This window comes from Rhinatrema bivittatum, chromosome 4 (genome assembly GCF_901001135.1).
Source record: "Rhinatrema bivittatum chromosome 4, aRhiBiv1.1, whole genome shotgun sequence".
In the NCBI taxonomy this organism is placed as follows: Eukaryota; Metazoa; Chordata; class Amphibia; order Gymnophiona; family Rhinatrematidae; genus Rhinatrema; species Rhinatrema bivittatum.
Window position 1 is genome coordinate 57913275 of NC_042618.1, and position 19662 is coordinate 57932936.

Below are 19662 nucleotides of genomic sequence, written 5' to 3' on the forward strand. Positions count from 1 at the left end.
TCAGCTTTTTGTTTCCTATGATCCAAACAAACCGGGTAAAGCAGTGGGTAAACATACTCTATCCAATTGGCTAGCAGATTGCATACAGTTTTGCTATGAAAAAACAGGCCTTCTCTCCAAGGGTGAGTAAAGGCACATTCAGTAAGAGCAATGTCAACTTCAGTAGCACACTATCGTTCAGTGCCAATCCTTGACATATGTAAAGCAGCAACATGGAGTTTTCTTCACACCTTTGCAGCTCATTACTGTTTGGACAAAGAAGGATGACAAGATTCAGCCTATGGACAATCTGTCTTAAAGAACTTGTTTCTAGTTTAATCCCAACTCCTTCCTCATCCAACCTGCTGTAATCTTTGGCTGATTCATTTTCAACAACAAAACTTCACCGTTGCTTCACTACAAAATGACTCAGCCTCTAGCTTGCTAATCACCCATATGTGAGGACTAGCATCCTGCTTGTCCTGGGATAAAGCAAAATTGCTTACCTTGTAATAGGCCCGTGCCATCTTTAAAAATGGCGCGGGCCATCCAGTGCTCCTACCATGTGACAGGGGCTGGCCAATGGCACGGATACCCTGTCACATGGTAAGGGCAAAGGGCCATTGACGCCATTTTGATTAGTGGCAGCTGACGGCCCGGGAGCGGGAAATCGCTCCCGGGACCCCCACTGGACCACCAGGTACTTGTAAAAAGTTTTTGGGGGGGTCGAGAGGGTGGGGGAAGCTAAGGGATTAGTTTTAAAGGGTCGGGGTGGGTATTTTGTTTATCAACTCGGGCTCAGCCGATAAAACCGCGATCGGGCGGGACGAAAAAAAACCCACGATGTGAATCGGAACCGGAATCAGAACAGATTCCGGTTCTGATTCACATCTCTACTTCTTATACCTGACACTGTATCAAGATGCAAGCATAGCTTGGCTATTCACGACAGTTCCACTCTTTGGAGTGCCCTACCAGAATCTGTGTGGACAAATGCTGATCTGCTATTTTCTATAAGAAGCTTGAGGTGTTTCAGGAGGCATCTGAAATTAAAGTTAGGAAATCTGAGATATCTATACTTTGCTTGTATTTTCTGGGCACATATTTATGTCTTGTATGTGGTTTTGTTTTATGTATTGTTTTTATTGTAATCCACCTTGTACAGCTGATCTGCTATAGGCAGAATATAAGTATTTTTAATGAAACGAAAAAATAAATAGCCTGGCAAACTGCATGTGGAGACTGAAAATTGCCCCAATAGTTTTAAAGTTATGTTTGAATATTGAAAATTCACCCTAGAAATTTTAATTTAGGCTCCACATTATTGCTTAATTTAAATATCTAGATATGTAGTCAGATCTCATTTGACTGTGGGACATGGATATAGTACTGAACAATATCAAGTAATATTTATATTAATTTAGATGGACAAGAAAAAGAAAATATGAACCAGCTGACAGTCAGAAGTATTCATTCAAGTCAGGTTGAGACCATGAAAAATAACATACAGGTATGTATTGTTCCTTTACTAAGCAAATTAAATTATCCATGTTCTATTTAAATTGGATTCATTAAAATATAGGTTATGCTAAATATGAATCAGTGACACCATCAAGGCCTAAAATAATCCATAGGTATACTTTTCATCACTAAATTTTTCTCCAGAGTCTATAATGGCTCCATTTACACCTAATTGCTCATAACAAGATCCTGAGTTGATTTCCAAACCTGGCGCAACTGTCGGGCGGTGATCTGTATGGTTGGAGACGGCACTTCCAACAGCAGTGGCAAAGGAGGCCATAGACGTCTCCCATATACGGTGTAAAAGGGAGACTTACCAGTGGCGGAATGCTTGTGGTGGTTGTAAGAGAACTCCGCCCACAGGAGTAGGGCCACACAATTATTTTGCTGGTCTCCTATGAAGGACCGGAGGAACGTCTTCAATGTCCGGTTTGTGTGTTCCACTTGGCCGTTAGCTTGGGGATGGAAGGCGGTCGTGCAGTCTAGCTGGACCCCAAACTTTTGACAGAGCGCCCTCCAATACTTAGCCGTGAATTGGGGACCCCTGACCGAGGCGATGTGGAGAGGGAGCCCATGAAGGCGAAAGATATGATGCGTAAACAAGTTTGCCAGTTCAGATGCTGAGGGCAGTTTAGCGAGGGGCACAGAGTGAGCCATCTTAGAGAACCTGTCGATGGTAACCCAGATTACTGTTTTCCCTTCTGAAGCGGGTAGATCTACGATAAAATCCGTGGATAAATGGGTCCACGGCTCAGTAGGCAGGGGCAGAGGCTGAAGGAGGCCCCAGGGTCGGCTGGTAGGAGTCTTCTGCTGGGCACAGGTTAGGCAGGAGCTGACATAGAGATGGACGTCCTTCTTAAAGTGAGGCCACCAGTAGAACTCTGAGAGTAACTCTTGGGTTCTAGCTACTCCGGGTGACCGGCGGTCAGGGAGTCGTGGGCCCAAGAGAGGACCTTTTTTCGAAGGCAGAGTGGCACCACCGTCTTCCCCATCGGGACCACGTCAGAGGCCGCAAGGAGCACTTTGACTGGATCAAGGATGTAGTGTGGTGGGTTAGGGGTGTCCTCCGTTTCTGCCGTATGGGAAAGGGCGTCCGCCTGAATGTTCTTGTCTGCAGGCCGGTAGCGGAGGAAAAAATCGAAGCGGCTAAAGAAGAGGGACCACCGGGCCTGCCGGGGATTAAGGCGCTGGGTGCAGCACAAGTATTCTAAGTTCTTGTGGTCCATATACAAAATCACTGGCTCCTGGGCCCATTCCAACCACTGGTGCCACTCTTCAAAGGCCATCTTTATGGCCAGAAGTTCTTTGTCTCCGATACCATCATTTATTTCTGCAGGGGAGAATTTCCTGGAGAAGTAGGAACACGGCAGAGCTTTACCATTGCTGGACAGTTGGCTCAGGGCAGCCCCAACCGCCATGTCGGAGGCGTCAACTTCCACAATTAACTGGCGTTGGGGATCTGGGTGGAGAAGACATGTATCCCGAAGAAAGGCGGTCTTCAGTTCCTGAAAGGCTCGTTGCGCTGTTGCTGGCCAATTCCTCATGTCCGCTCCCTTTTTAGTGAGGGCCGTGAGAGGCGCCACCTCCGGTAATAGTGTGGAATGAATTGCCGGTAGAAGTTGGCGAATCCAAGGAACAGTTGAAGTGCCTTCACCCCCACTGGTTGCGGCCAATCCTTAATTGCCGTGACCTTCTCTGGGTCCATATGGAAGCCGGTAGAGGAAATGATGTACCCGAGAAAGGGTAGCGATTCCTGCTCGAATAAGCATTTCTCAAATTTCGCGTAAAGCTGATTATCTTGTAGTTTCTGTAAAACTCGACGGACATCATGGCGGTGCGTCTCCAGGTCCTTAGAGTATATAAGCACGTCGTCTAAGTAAACTATTTCCGAGATATGTAGCATCTCCCGTAGAACCTTGTTCATGAGGTTCTGAAAAACCGCCGGGGCATTGCAGAGACCAAAGGGCATGACCAGGTATTCATAGTGGCCATCCCTGGTGTTAAATGCGGCTTTCCATTCGTTGCCTGGATGAATCCTTACTAGATTATATGCCCCACGAAGATCCAGTTTCGTGAACGCCTTGGCCCCCTGTAGTCTGTCCAGAAGTTCCGGAATCAAGGGAAAAGGGTACCGATCCCGCCGGGTAATGCTGTTCAGGCCACGGTAATCTATGCAGGGTCGAAGGGACCCGTCCTTCTTGGCTACGAAGAAGAACCCCGCTCCAGCCGGGGATTTGGATGGTCGAATGAACCCTCGGTCCAGGTTCTCCTGGATGTAAGCGGACATGGCTTGCGTCTCCAGAAGGGACAACGGGTATACCCTTCCTCGTGGCGGCGTAGTACCTGGGAGCAAGTTGATCGCACAGTCGAATGGGCGGTGCTCCGGGAGGATCTCTGCTTTCTCCTTAGGAAAGACATCGAGGTAGTCTTGGTAGTGGGGTGGGAGTGCCAAGGAAGTCGGGAGCGGTACCGGTGGTCGAGGAACAGCGGCCAAACAGGAGTCGAAGCACAATGGCCCCCAGGATGCCACCTGGAGAGTATCCCACGAGATTACAGGAGAGTGCTTCCGCAGCCAAGGTAGCCCCAAGATGACCGGATGCATGGACTTTTCCAGGATGAGGAACAATCTCCTCCACATGCAGAATACCAGTGCGTAGCATGAGAGGTCTGGTACGAATAGCGATGGTCCCTGGAAGAAGTCTCCCATGGATAGAAGACACACGGAGAGGGGGTTTTTGGGGGTTGAACCCCAATCTGGAGTTGCTGGACCAAGTCCTTGAGGATGAAGTTTCCCCCGGCTCCAGAGTCAATCAGGGCTAGCGTATCGAACTCTCCTTCGGGAAGGAGTAAGGTCACCGGGACAGTGCACGGGGAGGCAGAAGTGGTGTGACCTAGGGTTAGCTCCCTAACTGTCCCTAGGTCCGAGCGTTTCCAGGACGCTCGCTACAGCGGGCAAGGAAATGGCCCTTGCCACTGCAATACAGGCACAAGCCCAGAGACTGACATCTTCTCCTCTCTTCTTGAGAGATAGGCCCCCGGCCCACCTGCATGGGTTCGGGATCTTGAGCCCCCAGAGAGGCCGAAGGGGAGTGCCCATTTCGGGAAGGTGTGGTTCCGGAGTTCCCGGGTCTGTGAGCAGGCCTCCTCTCTTGGAACTGGCGTTGGATACGGTGGTCCACGCGGCCTGCCAGATCAATGAGATTGTTCAAGTCCGAGAGATCTCTGGCCGCCAACTCATCCTGCAGTCTTGGGGAGAGACTTTCCAAAAAGATGTCGTGCAGGCTATCACTTCCCCAGTTCAATTCGGCAGCAAGAGTCTTAAAGTTCACGGCGTGTTCAGCCAAAGGCCGGTTACCCTGACGCAGCTGGAGCAGTTCGGATGCGGCAGTAGGTCTGCAGGAGGACTCATCGAAGATCTGCCGAAAGGAGGTGATGAATATTACCAGATTGGCTAGGCGGGAGTTCTGATGCTCCCGCAGGGTGAATGCCCACGCCAAAGGTCTCCCATCAAACAGGGAGATAATATAGCTCGTCTTGACCCAGTCTGTCGGGAACTGAGCTGGAAGGAGATTGAAGCGAATATAGCACTGGTTCAGGAATCCTTGGCAAAGCTTCACGTCCCCTGAAAACCGCGAGGGTGCTGGCATCTGTATGGGTGCCACTGGTCCGGTATTGGTCTCAGCTCCAAGCACCGGGGAACTGGAAGCAGCGGCTCCGCCAACACGGTCAGCTAATCCCTGCACTGTTGTCATCAGGGACTCGAGGCAAGTTTGCTGCTGTTGCAGCCTCTATGCAATACCCAGGATGGCTTTCAAGCCTGCAAGTTCCGCCGGGTCCATGGCCTTGCAAACTGTTATGTTTGTGGACCCTTGGGCCAGCTGAGACTGCGGATGTTATACTGTGGGAACCCACAGGGAGCGTCACAGCCGGGAGGTGGTGCTGAAGAGACTCCGGAGAAGACTTCACCACTGGAAGTCAGAGGTCCCCCCCCAGGAGGAGCTCGTAGGAACCTGGACCTCTTGGACTTAGGCGGGACCCTATGCAACCAAGGATCCGGGCAGCGGCCGAAGAGATGGACGATGAGGACGGCTGGGGCCCAGGAGGCTGGAAGAATCTTCAGCCTCGGAAAACCCAGTAGCATCATTATATGAGCAGTTGTAAGCACGCACCAAACAGCTCTCATACTGGGTCCAGCTCCTCTTTGGAGCTGGCTTCAATGTCTCCAACATGTTTAGGAGTGTCCTCTGAAACCTCTTGGGCTGGGGGTCTCCCTGCGAATGATAGGGAGAGCTGTGTGACTTCCTAATCCCAGCCACTTGCAACATCGCTTTAATGAGTCTGCTTTCAAAATCCCTCCCTGGTCAGAGTGTATCCAGGCTGGGAGTCCATAGTTCACAAAGAATTTCTCCCATAATACTTGGGCAACAGTCTCTGCTCTCTGGTCCTTGGTGGTTATGATGAGGTTCACGATGTGCCCAGGGAGGAAAACCCAGCCCGGATCACCCCAAGGAGGGCCCGGGACAGACCCAGGCAGCAGAGGCTGCGGAGGGATCATGGGAAGACTACATTTCCCAGGCTGAGTCGAGGGTAAGCCACTGGGAAGAAGGAGACAGGCTTGATTGGACACCTGGGGGAGGGAATGCACACATCTGAGCTCATGATGACGGAGGAGGAAATGGAAGGAGAGGCAGTAGAGTTTAAAGCAGAGCTCAACTCCACTGGGGAAGAGGAAGACATGGAGGTAGATGTCCCCATTGTGGAAATCGAAACTGCAGGCATGGAAATAGAGTAAGTGTGGATTCTTGGAGTTTTGTTTGCCCCACTAAATCCACTATTCACACCTACACTAGCAAACGGGCCTTCTCCACAGCTGGACCATCTCAGTGGAATGCCATGCCCCCCGACCTATGCCAGGAATGCTGCCCACTGACCTTCAAGAAAAAACTTAAGACCTGGCTGTTCACACAAGCCTTTCCTTAACATTACAAATGTCATTAGGTGCCTAACCATGCAAATGTTATTTGATACCCTACAAAATGGCAATGGAAACCCTACTATGTTTTGTTAAACTGCAGGTGACTCAGCGAATTCTAATTTTGTTGTAACTTGACAAATGTCAATCGAAATCTTACTTGTCATGTTATTTTGCAAGTAACTTATTGAACTTTTACTTTACTAACCATGTAGTGGTTACAACAAACAGAATGTTGGGAATTATTAGCGGGACAACTCTGCTGTTCGACCGGCGTCGACTATTCCAAAGTTGTCGATTACCTCCTTGCCTCCTCAAGAAAAGGACAGAGGAGAACATCATGAAAAGCGTAGACACCGGCATCGGAAGGCTCATTCTGTCGATCCAGGCAAGTCCTCGGCATCGACGTTGATAGAGCCACCGACAAAGAAGCCCCATCCAGAAAAGGCCCCATCCTCTTCTATGATCGGGTCACTGAGGCATTCCCCACCTTCAGTGGTGCTGGGATCCGGTATTCCACCTTCACCGGTGGACCCTCCGGCTATGCCAGTGCTGCCTCCTACTCCAGTGCCGGGGTTCCATGCTCCAGGCTTTCGCGAGGAATTGGATCGGATGATCCAAGAGGCCATCGCTAAAGCACTTCAGGGCTTCCATCCTCATAAGAACATAAGAAATTGCCATGCTGGGTCAGACCAAGGGTCCATCAAGCCCAGCATCCTGTTTCCAAGAGGCCAAAACCAGGCCACAAGAACCTGGCAATTACCCAAACACTAAGAAGAACCCATGCTACTGATGTAATTAATTCTCCAACACACACCAATACAAGGGAGCACTTGTGCTATGGTGTTGCTTATGTACGGTGACTCTATTGAAGGACAACCAATTGATGGGTGTCCTTTTCTTTCGCCCCGTCTATTATTCTTTATTATCCAAGTTTTGTGAAACCATTTTTCTTTCAATTTTTCTTCTTCTTAAACTATTTTTCTTAAAAACCCCTTATCTCCACTGTACATAAGCAACACCATAGCACAAGTGCTCCCTTGTATTGGTGTGTGTTGGAGAATTATTATTGAAGGGAAGAGGTTGGTTGATGTATAGTGAATACTGATGTAATTAATAGCAGTGGCTATTCCCTAAGTATAATTGATTAATAGCCATTAATGGACTTTTCCTCCAAAAACTTATCCAAACCTTTTTTGAACCCAGCTACACTAACTGCACTAACCACCTCCTCTGGCAACAAATTCCAGAGCTTTATTGTGCGTTGAGTGAAAAAGAATTTTCTCCGATTAGTCTTAAATGTGTTACTTGCTAACTTCATGGAATGCCCCCTAGTCCTTCTATTATTCGAAAGTGTAAATAACCGAGTCACATCTACTCGTTCAAGACCTCTCATGATCTTAAAGACCTCTATCATATCCCCCCTCAGCCGTCTCTTCTCCAAGCTGAACAGCCCTAACCTCTTCAGCCTTTCCTCATAGGGAAGCTGTTCCATCCCCTTTATCATTTTGGTTGCCCTTCTCTGTACCTTCTCCATCGCAACTATATCTTTTTTGAGATGCGGCGACCAGAATTGTACACAGTATTCAAGGTGCGGTCTCACCATGGAGCGATACAGAGGCATTATGACATTTTCTGTTCTATTAACCATTCCCTTCCTAATCATTCCTAACATTCTATTTGCTTTTTTGACTGCTGCAGCACACTGAGCTGACAATTTTAAAGTATTATCCACTATGATGCCTAGATCTTTTTCCTGGGTGGTAGCTCCTAATATGGAACCTAACATCGTGTAACTACAGCAAGGGTTATTTTTCCCTATATGCAACACCTTGCACTTGTCCACATTAAATTTCATCTGCCATTTGGATGCCCAAACTTCCAGTCTTGCAAGGTCCTCCTGTAAAGTATCACAGTCTGCTTGTGATTTAACTACTCTGAATAATTATGTATCATCCGCAAATTTGATAACCTCACTCGTCATATTCCTTTCCAGATCATTTATACATATATTGAAAAGCACCGGTCCAAGTACAGATCCCTGAGGCACTCCACTGTTTACCCTTTTACCCTTTTATCCGAGCCGGTCACCGATCCGATTCCCATAGCGCACGCACCGCTACTGGGTAAACTGGATGCGTTGATCGGTGCCCTGCCTCCGATGGAACAGAGAGCACCGGTGGGGTCCAGTGCCTTCTGCACCGATTCCATTATCATCGGATGATGAAGAAACACCGATTCCCATCCCACCGTCTGGGATTTTACCACAGACTTGTCCATCGATGTCACTGGTCCCTTCGGTTCTTCCATCGATCCCGTCGGTGCCTCCTTCAATGCCGTCGGTGCCGCCTCCGATGCCTGTTGCATCCATTGGTGCTAGACGGCTTCGCCCGTTTGCCTCACCTTATTCACGGCTCCTCCCACTTACCTGGGAAAGATGGCCACCGCAGCGTCCTACAGAGCAGGGACCCGCTTATGGATTGCCCGGGACCCTTTCCCCCCAAACTGGCGTGCACGGCTCCACTCCTGGGGGGGGGTCTTCCCTCCAGGGCAGTACTCCACTAGCCGGGGGGTTGCCGGGTCCGTCCCGGGACCCCCCTGCACCACTTCGAGGAGCACAGTCCGTCCCGGGGGGGGATCCTCTCCTGGATCTGGCTGGGGATGACCCCGTCTTGGCGGCCCAGATGGAGGGAGACGATCCGAGGGTCCTTCGCATATTTCAATTGGATGAATTGGATGACCTTATACCCCATATCCTGCAGGAGATGGACATCGAACCCCCCCACCCCCCCCCCCCCCCAGCTCATTGTCTCCTGTGGCTTCATAACTGGTCGGCGGATGCCTCGTCTAAGACCCGGCTGGGATCGCTTCCCTTTAAAGGCAAGTTTCTTTTCGGGGAGGATCTGGACCAAATCATCAAGTCCCTCAACAAGAATGCGGTCCATAGACTCCCGGAGGATCAGCCTCGTTCCACAAGATCCTTCAGTTCCACCAGGAACTGGTTCTGTTCTCAGCGCCGGTCTCGGACTACGAGGCAGCCTCCCCGGGCTCCGTCATCTCGCTCGCATACCCGGAACCGGTCTTTTCGAGGGCGCAGGCCCGGCAAGGACGGACAGGGCCTGGGCACCTCCTCAAAATCTGCCCAATGATGCTAGGCCAACCCACGAGCCGATTCCCCGGGTAGGGGGTTGGATTGCTCTCTTCTACGAAGAGTGGGTCCAAATCACATCGGATCAGTGGGTCTTGGATATTCTAAAACACGGCTACGCCTTGGATTTTGTTCGCGAGCCTAGGGACAGGTTTCTCTTCTCTCCTTGCAGGTCCCTCCACAAGCGAAGGGCCGTTCGTCAGACCCTTGACCGCCTAATCTCGCTGTGGGCGATAGTGCCGGTCGCCGCCTCCAAGCTGGGCCGGGGACATTATTCCATCTATTTCGTGGTGCCCAAAAAGGAAGGCACTTTCCGGCCCATCCTGGATCTCAAGACCGTCAACAAGGCCCTCAAGGTCCTGCGCTTTCGTATGGAGACCCTCCGCTTGGTGCTGGCAGCAGTCCATCAAGGGGAATTCCTGGCCTCGCTGGATCTCACGGAGGCGTACCTTCATATCCCGATCCACTGGGCACATCAACACTACCTCCGCTTCAAGATCTTGGGACAAAATTTTCAATTCCGAGCCCTTCCCTTTGGTTTGGCAACAGCTCCACGCGTCTTTACAAAGCTCATGGTGGTAGTGGCAGCGGCCCTACGCCGGGAAGGTATCCTGGTGCATCCCTACCTGGACGACTGGCTCATACGGGCAAAATCTCTGGCCTAGGGTCTTTGAGCAGTCGACAGGGTGGTAGAACTGCTCCAGTCCTTGTGGTGGATCATCAACTATGCCAAGAGCAACCTTATTCCATCCCAGTCGTTGAACTTTCTGGGCGCGCGTTTCGACACAAAGGAGGGCAAGGTGTTCTTATGGCCAAGAGTGGGCACAAGCGCTGCGCGAGCAGATTCATTGTTTCACTGTGCTCCCTTCCCCCACAGCGTGGGATTACCTACAGGTCCTGGGAACCATGGCCTCCACTATCGACCTGGTTCCGTGGGCTTTTGCGCACCTGCGTCCTCTCCAGAAGGCCTTGCTATCCCGTTGGAAGCTGGTTTCGCGGGACTTTCAGGCGGTACTCCCGATCCCGAGACCAACACAAATTAGCCTCCGTTGCTGGCTGGACCCTCGACACTTAGCCCAGGGGGTATCCCTGGAGGTTCCGGACTGGGTGGTAGTCACCACGGATGCCAGTCTCGCCGGCTGGGGAACGGTTTGTCGGTCGAGCTCAATCCAGGGCCGTTGGACGGCGGACCAAGCACGGTGGCCCATCAACCGCCTGGAGACTAGAGCGGTCTGCTTAGCATTGAAGGGCTTCCTCCCACTGGTTCGCCATCGGGCGGTCAGGATGCTCTCGGACAACTCAACCATGGTGGCATATATAAATCGCCAGGGAGGCATGAGGAGCCGTCACGTCTCGTTGGCGAAGCAGACAAGCTGATGCAGTGGGCGGAACTCCATTTGCTCCGCCTGGCGGCCTCACACATTGCAGGTGTGAACAACGTGCAGGCGGACTTCCTAAGCCGACAGCACTTAGATCCCGGAGAGTGGGAGCTCTCGGAGCAAGCAAAGAGTCTGATAGTAAGACATTGGGGGATTCCTCACATGGACCTCATGGCCACAGCCGGCAATGCAAAGGCCCCTCGCTTCTTCAGCCACAGAAGAGAACACGGCGCGGAAGGGGGTCGATGCTCTGGTACTACCATGGCCCCGACAGATTCTATTGTATGTCTTCCCTCCGTGGCCCCTTATGGGAAAGGTAATTCGGCGGATAGAGGGTCATCAGGGTTCGGTAATTCTGGTTGCGCCAGAGTGGCTTCAATGGCAGTGGTTTGCAGACCTCCTCAACCTGGCGGAGGAGGGGCCGGTACATCTCAGTCAACTCCTGCGTCTTCTCCGTCAAGGCCCAATATTTTTCGAGGAGGCAGATCGCTTCTGTCTTGCGGCTTGGCTTTTGAGAGGCGTAAGTTGAGGCGTCGTGGGTATCCGGAGGCGGTAATTTCGGCTTTGCTGCGAGCACGTAAAACGTCCACCTCCGCTACTTACGTTCAGGTGCGGAAGGTCTTTGAGACATGGTGCGTGTCACATACCATTCAACTGACCCATGCCTCAGTGGCACAGATTCTCTCATTCTTGCAGAATGGTCTGGATTTGGGACTCGCTTATAACTCCATCAGGGTTCAAGTGGCAGCTTTGGGAGCTTTCCTTCACAACGGGAATGACTCGCTACTCTCATCCCATCCGGATATCTTACGTTTCCTCAAGGGGGTAAAGCATCTGAAGCCACCGCTACGACCACCTTGTCCCTCATGGAATCTCAACCTGGTACTCCGCGTCCTTAGTGGACCACCTTTTGAGCTTCTTCGGGCCGCCACCCTCAAGGATATCACCTTCAAGACGATCTTCCTGGTAGCGATCAGCTTGGTGCGTCGCATTTCTGAACGTCAAGCCTTATCCTGCCGAGAGCCATACCTCCGGTTCACGGACGAGGGGGTATCCTTGCGCACGGTACCATCTTTTCTACCCAAAGTGGTCTCGGCCTTTCACCTCAACCAGTCGGTTGAATTGCCTTCCTTTTCCTCGACGGACTCCAGAGATCTTTGCAAGCTAGATGTTAAGCGATGTCTGATGCATTATTTGGCAGTCACCAATGAGTTTCTGCTTTCGGATCACTTGTTCGTCCTTTGGTCAGGACCTAAGAAGGGTCGTATGGCCTCCAAACCGACCATCGCCTGTTGACTGAAGGGAGCGATTGCCGCCGCATATCTTGGTGCTGGACGGCACCCGCTGCTGGGAGTTAAAGCTCACTCTCTTCACTCTCAAGCTATGTCCTGGGCGGAGAGTACTTCGGTGTCCTCGCAGGAGATCTGCAGGGCAGACACTTGGGAAATCGCTCCATACCTTTGCAAGACACTATCACCTGGATGTCCGGGTGCCAGCTTTCGGTTCCTTCGGGGACAGAGTAATTTGAGCGAGGCTGTCTACGGCCCACCCATAGTAGGGAAGCTTTGGTACATCCCACCGTCTGGACTGATCCTGGTACGTACAGGGAGAAGAAAATTATTCCTTACCTGCTAATTTTCGTTCCTGTAGTACCATGGATCAGTCCAGATGCCCTCCCTATTTTGGGGGATTTGATGGGGTAAGCCTCTGCTCTAATGTCATTTCCGGTTCTCCTCTGTACTCCCTGGGGATCCAGGGTCTGTTTGTCTTACAGTTCTGTTGGCAAGTTCCAGTTGGGGTTCTTACTGCAGTTACGATTTTGTCTAACGTTACCTTGAGAGTGTTTAGTTACTTGATCCCTCCGTCTCTTCTCTTCTTGGCTTTGTTAGTCTAGTTACTGAGAATTGAGGCAAGGGAGGTGAGGTTATATAGGACCTCCCCCCGAGTTTTTTGTTCTGACTCCATCTGCTGGACGGGGGACATAACCCACTGTCTGGACTGATCCATGGTACTACAGGAACGAAAATTAGCAGGTAAGGAATAATTTTCTTTTTCATTGCTGGGAAGATGTGCACTGTTCAAAATGTCTCTACTACCCAAACTATTATACAAGTTGTAAATGCTTCCTATTTGGCTGAAATCTAAAGACATTGCTCATTTGCAGTCATCCCTCATGCAATTTATTTAGAGGGGTATAGTAGCAAAAATAATGTGATCCAAAAAGTATGGGGATTTACGCCTTCCTCATTTCTGTTTCCATTTTTATAATGTTGCTTGTCAACTAAGTCTGTTGGGAATGTTGTAAGCAATGTTTCAAATATTAGGTGCAAATTTAATTAATGAAATTATATACCTATTGAGAATGGTGAATGCTCTACATGCCCCTGATACAATGTTGGCTATTCAGAAAAAAAGATATGTTTTGATTAGAAAAGTGATACTTGCTTGGAGGTATATGTGTAAGTTGGGAGGTGACAATTCCTATGCCTCTGACTTAATAGAATTTATAGGAAATCCCCCATTCACATTGGGTCTGGAAAACCCATCATTCAAAACATGGCACAAACTGGGTATTGACAATTTGGGGAAATTTTATTGCACATCTCAAGATTATTTCATTTGAGCACCTGCAAAAATGGTATAATATTTCTAAGAATCAGTTTTACATGTTCTTGCAAATCAGATATTATCTCAATATTATTAGGCAACAATTGACTAAGGGGGTTATTTTCAAAAGACCTATCGCACGCAAAAAGGCCCTTTTCGCGTGCGATAGCATGCAAAATCGATTCGGGATGAGTCGGCGCAGCAAGGGGGCGGACTCGGCAGTGTCTTCGCTGGTGGCAATAAGGTTAGTAACATTATCGTCGCCAGTAACGTGCTGAATAGCACCACCTTTCACGGTGGCGCTATTCGGTGCGAAAGCCAGCAGCGAAGACACCGCGGTGGTGCGAAGACTGCCGGCTTTTGCCCTTCGCCCTCAGTTTTCTCTGGATTCATCATTCAGCGATGAATGATGAATCCAGGCCTAAGCTAATTCAACAAAACTAATTTATTGCTATAATCAAAAAATTGACTATGCCAAACAATATACTGTCATTCTGCATAATTGATGTAGTGAGGAAAACTGTTGTTCCCTGTACGTACCAGGATCAGTCCAGACGGTGGGTTATGTCCCCCGTCCAGCAGATGGAGTCAGAACAGAGCTCGAGGGCTCTGCCTCCTATACCAGCTCACCCTCTGCTGGAGCTCAGTATCTTTCTGACTCCAGCAGATGTGAGTTGGGGAAACAGTGCTTCCCCAGTCTGACAGGTTTTTGAGTCTCTTTCTACTTTTCTTTGAGTTCTACCTGTCTTTTGTTTGCTAGCTAACAATTTGGATCAAGTTAATTGGGAAAAAAAAAAAAAAAGTTTTTATTCTGTCAGTGATTTGAGGAGGCGTGCTTCTCTGTTCTGCCTCCTCCTGCAGTGTCACTTTCCTACGTTTGGGGTAAGTGTTATTTTCTGTGTGGTTTTTCTTGCAGCTTTTCTCTTCACTTGTCGGCGTTTGCCGGTACACCCGGCTCTCTCACGCGGTCCTTGACGGTCCTGTGGCCCGGCGAACGCTATCTCGGGCCTGGGCGCGCCGCTAGCGGTTTTTCCCGCCGGCGCCTACGGATCTGTCAGGCGGGTTGTGTCGGCCTTTCGGCCCCCCCGCGGTGCGCTTCCTTTTTGGCCCCCCCAGAGGCGATTTCTCATAGCGGCTTCTTCATGCCGCGCTTTTCCCGCTGCGAGACCTGCGGTGAGGCAGGGTCTCGTTTTTCAAAGGAGGGAGTTTGCCCGCGCTGCCTCCCTGAAGGGGAAGGTGGTTCGCGTGGCTCGGGTTCGCGCCCAGCGCCCTCCTCACCACAGCCAGGGATGAGCGGGCCGGCCACGTCCTCGCCAATGGTGGGAACGGCGGCCATTTTGGAGTGGGATTTTCCTTCAGAACACGCTCCGTGTAGAGTATGGAGGCCAAGAACACACTTGAGGCAGCTTTCATCGCAGGCAGGAAGAGAAGGCAAAAAGGGCCGAGCCCTCACGAGGCTCTTCCTTTTATTGTACATTCATACAAAAGCAGATGATGTGTCATTACATGATTGGCTACTTTCCCATAGCAACAGACGAGTCCCTACACTATTGGCTTTGGCTCAGGGGGTGTGCACGGATCATTTCAATGGCTGCTGAAATCTATACCTCCTGACTTTGTCCTGCCTCTGACTAGGGAACACCCAGCCCCTCCCCCAGGAATTCAGGGCTAAGCACAAGCCAGAGAAATACATGAAGTCAGGTATCCTTTCCTAGGCAGAGAGGCCTAAGCACAAGTGATGCTTTTATTCAGGCAAATGTCAGGGAGAAGGGAAGTTAGTGTTTAAACCCTGATGAAATGGCTTGCTGGCAAGCGCATATTTCCCACAGCTCCGGAGGAAACAGACGCAGTTCGGGGCGCCCCCCGCCTGCACCGAAGCCCAGAGGAAGCTCTACCGGCCCGACCACCGCAAGGGGCCCCTGCGGCTGCGACTTCAGCCAGCCTGCCGTTTTTTTCCCCGGACTTCATTTTAAAAGATGCACACGGCTTACCTGCAGGGCCTGACAGAGCCGGGGGGAGCCCCCTCGGGGCCTCCTGCTCCCAAAGTTCCCAAGCTCTCGTTTCCGGCCTCCGGGCCCCTGTCCTCGGCTGGGCCAGCCACAAGCTCCTCGGCTTTGCCATCCCAGCCTCGAGTGGCGGGAGCGGCTCCCCCTTTGGGTCCTGACCCTTCTGACCCTCCGGATCCGGCGCAATTGGAGGGGCAAACGGAGGGCGACGACCCGCGAGCCTTGCGGATCTTCCATAAGGAGGAACTAGAAGACCTGCTCCACCAGACCCTTCAAGAGCTAGATCTGGATCCTCCACCGGACCCCCCGGCGCCTGTGGCTCCGGCGGTCGCAACGTGCTCCAAGAAAGGGGACCCGGTCCTGGCCGCCCTTAGGCCTAGGGCTAAAGCTTTCCCGGTCCATGAGTCTTTTCTCCAGCTCCTCACGGGGGAATGGGACGTCCCTGAAGCGGCATTGAGGGTCACCCGGGCCATGGAAAAATTATATCCCTTGCCTGAGGATTTCTTAGATCTCATCCGTTTCCCTAAGGTAGACTCGGCGGTCTCAGCGGTGACTAAGCGAACTACGATCCCGGTGACGGGCGGGACGGCCCTACGGGACACACAGGACCGCAAATTGGAGACATTCCTCAAGAGGGTGTTTGAGGTTTCGGCCCTAGGGATGTGAGCTGTCATGTGCAGTTCTTTGACCCAGAGGGCTAGTCTGCTCTGGGTCCAGCAACTCCTGACGTCGCAACAGTTGCCTCCGGAAGAAGCAGCTCAGGCCGACAGCCTGGAATCTGCCATCGCTTACGGGGCGGATGCTCTGTATGACCTTTTTCGCGTTCTGGCCCGCTCCATGGTGTCGGTGGTGGCGGCTTGTCGCCTCCTGTGGCTCCGGAATTGGTCTGCGGACGCCTCCTCCAAATCGAGCCTGGGATCCCTTCCTTTTCGTGGGAAGTTTCTTTTTGGGAACGACCTGGATCAGATCATGAAGTCACTGGGGGAAAATGCAGTGCATCGTCTACCCGAAGATCGGCAGACGCCTTATAGGCCGTTTGCCTCCACCAGAACCAGGGCTCGAGCACAGCGACGCTATAGATCCTACCGGCAGTCCAATCCTCGCACTGCTCCCAGTAGATCCCAACCGTGGTCGCGGTCCTTTCGTGGGCGGAGGCCCGCGAGAGAGGGCTCGGGCCAGGGGAACCCCCCCGGCAAATCTACCCAATGATGCCAGACCGACCCACTCCTCCTGTCCGCCCATCGGGGGCCGACTCACAGATTTCGTCGAGGAGTGGGTGAAGATTACTTCAGATCAGTGGGTCCTGGACACTATCCAATACGGTTACGCCTTGGAATTTGTCCGTCTTCCTCTGGACAGATTTCTCTTCTCTCCGTGCGGCTCCGACCTCAAACGGATGGCGGTTCAACAGACACTAGACCGTCTGCAAGCCATAGAGGCTATCGTTCCCGTTCCTTTCGCCGAGGTGGGCTCGGGCCATTATTCCATCTACTTCGTGGTTCCCAAAAAGGACGGCTCGTTCCGGCCCATACTGGATCTGAAGGAAGTGAACTGCTCTCTGCGGGTCAACCGATTCCGCATGGAGACGCTGCGTTCAATGATTGCTGCGGTACACCAGGGGGAGTTTCTGGCTTCCCTGGATCTGACGGAGGCGTATCTGCACATTCCGATACGTCCGGACCACAGACGCTACCTACGTTTCAAGATCCTCGGTCAGCACTTTCAGTTTCAGGCCCTACCCTTCGGGCTCGCAACGGCTCCGCGGACCTTCACCAAGATCATGGTGGTGGTGGCGGCCCTCCGGCGGGAGGGGATCTTAGTGCACCCCTACCTGGACGACTGGCTGGTGCGGGCGAAGTCCTTCTCGCATGGACAGGCCTCGGTGGCCAGAGTCTTGGAGATGCTTCGCTCTCTGGGCTGGGTTGTGAATCTCCCCAAGAGTTCCCTCGTCCCATCCCAACGCTTGGATTTTCTGGGGGCGACCTTCGACACTCAGCAAGGCATGGTCTTCCTGCGGGCGGACAAGGCACTCTCCTTGAGGGAGCACGTCCGTCAGTTCGCGTCTTTGTCGGAACCCACCGCTTGGAATTATCTACAGCTTCTGGGAGTGATGGCGTCCACCATCGACATGGTGCCCTGGGCGTTTGCTCATCTACGTCCACTGCAGGCGTCCCTGCTGTCGCGATGGAAACCGGTGTCACAGGAGTATCAGGTGGTTCTACCCCTCCCCCAGTCAGCTCGAGACAGTCTGGAGTGGTGGCTGGTCCCGGCTCACCTGGCCCGAGGCGTCTCCCTCGACGTTCCCTCTTGGGTAATCGTGACCACCGACGCCAGCCTCTTGGGGTGGGGCGCGGTCTGCGAACGAAGCGCCACACAGGGGACGTGGTCCCCGGAGGAGGCGAGGTGGCCGATCAATCGTCTGGAGACCAGAGCAGTACGCCTTGCACTTCGACGTTTCCTCCCCCTGATTCGGAACCGAGAGGTACGGGTTCTTTCGGACAACGCCACCACGGTGGCGTACATCAATCGTCAAGGCGGGACGAGGAGCGAACAGGTCTCCGCCGAAACCACGCTCCTGATGGACTGGGTGGAACTTCATCTAGTTCGGCTCGCGGCCTCCCACATCGCCGGCGTGGACAACGTGCAAGCGGATTACCTGAGTCGTCAGCGGTTGGACCCCGGCGAATGGTCCCTTTCCGACGAGGCGATGACGCTCCTGGTTCGCCGTTGGGGAACGCCGCGACTGGACTTGATGGCGACCGCCCTCAACGCCAAGGCCCCTCGCTTCTTCAGTCGCAGAAGGGAGCGCGGCGCGGAGGGGGTGGATGCTCTAGCGCTGCCGTGGCCGGCAGATCAACTGCTCTATGTTTTTCCTCCCTGGCCCTTAGTGGGCAAGATACTCCGCAGGATAGAAACTCACAGCGGTCCCGAGATTCTGGTAGCTCCTGAGTGGCCGCGTCGTCCTTGGTTTGCAGACCTGCTTCACATGGCAGTGGACGGACCGTTACGCCTGAGTCATCTTCCTCGGCTCCTGCAGCAGGGACTGGTATTTTTTCGAGCAGGCGGCACTCTTTTGTCTTGCGGCTTGGCTTTTGAACGGCGCCGCCTCCGCCGACGAGGCTACCCGGAGGCGGTAATCTCTACGATGCTCCGGGCCCGCAAACCTTCTACCTCTGTTGCTTATGTGCGAGTGTGGAAGGTCTTCGAGGCCTGGTGTACCGATCATGGGGCCCGACCCACGGAGGCGTCGGTACCTCTGATCCTTCAATTTTTGCAGGACGGGCTGGATAAGGGTCTTGCATACAATTCCCTACGTGTGCAGGTAGCGGCCCTGAATGTTCTGGTACAGACACCGGTCGCCCTGCCTCTCCAGGCAGATATCGCCCGATTCCTGAAGGGGGCCAAACATCTACGGCCGCCGGTCAGGGACCCTTGTCCGTCGTGGAGTTTTAACCTGGTTCTCCGGGCCCTAGCGGGCGCTCCTTTCGAACCTCTACAGGAGTCTTCGCTTAAAGATCTTACTATGAAGACAGTTTTTTCTCGTGGCAATATGCTCTGCCCGTCGAATCTCGGAGCTGCAGGCTCTTTCCTGCAGGGAACCCTACCTTCGCATTTCAGAGGCGGGGATCTCGCTGCGTACAGTACCTTCCTTCCTCCCGAAGGTGGTCTCTTCGTTTCACGTGAATCAGACGGTGGAACTCCCGGCGTTCTTTCCAGAGGAGTCGAGGTCTCTTCGTCACTTGAACGTCAAGCGAGTCTTACTCCACTACCTAGAGGTTACCAATGCTTTTCGGGTTTCCGATCATTTGTTTGTGCTCTGGTCGGGACCTAAGAAGGGCTCCTCGGCTTCAAAGACGACCATCGCCCGCTGGATCAAGGATGCCATCTCGTCGTCTTATATCGGGGCCGGTCGGGATCCGCCCAGGGGCGTTCAAGCTCATTCTACACGCTCTCACGCAGCGTCTTGGGCGGAGTCTCGTGCCGTCTCCCCACAGGAAATTTGCCGGGCGGCGACGTGGAAGTCGCTGCATACCTTCGCTAAGCATTATC

The 19662-nt window shown here is 52.4% G+C and overlaps 1 protein-coding gene across 11 annotated transcripts in view; it reads left to right on the plus strand.

Annotated features, from left to right (window-relative positions):
• C4H14orf39 (chromosome 4 C14orf39 homolog) overlaps window positions 1-19662 on the plus strand; it is a 702704-nt gene that overhangs the window by 399213 nt on the left and 283829 nt on the right. For all 11 annotated transcript variants that reach the window (XM_029598172.1, XM_029598168.1, XM_029598170.1 and 8 more), the window contains one exon: window positions 1404-1489. In XM_029598172.1, the coding sequence (XP_029454032.1) occupies window positions 1404-1489 (86 nt within the window). The remainder of the gene's footprint in view (window positions 1-1403; window positions 1490-19662) is intronic.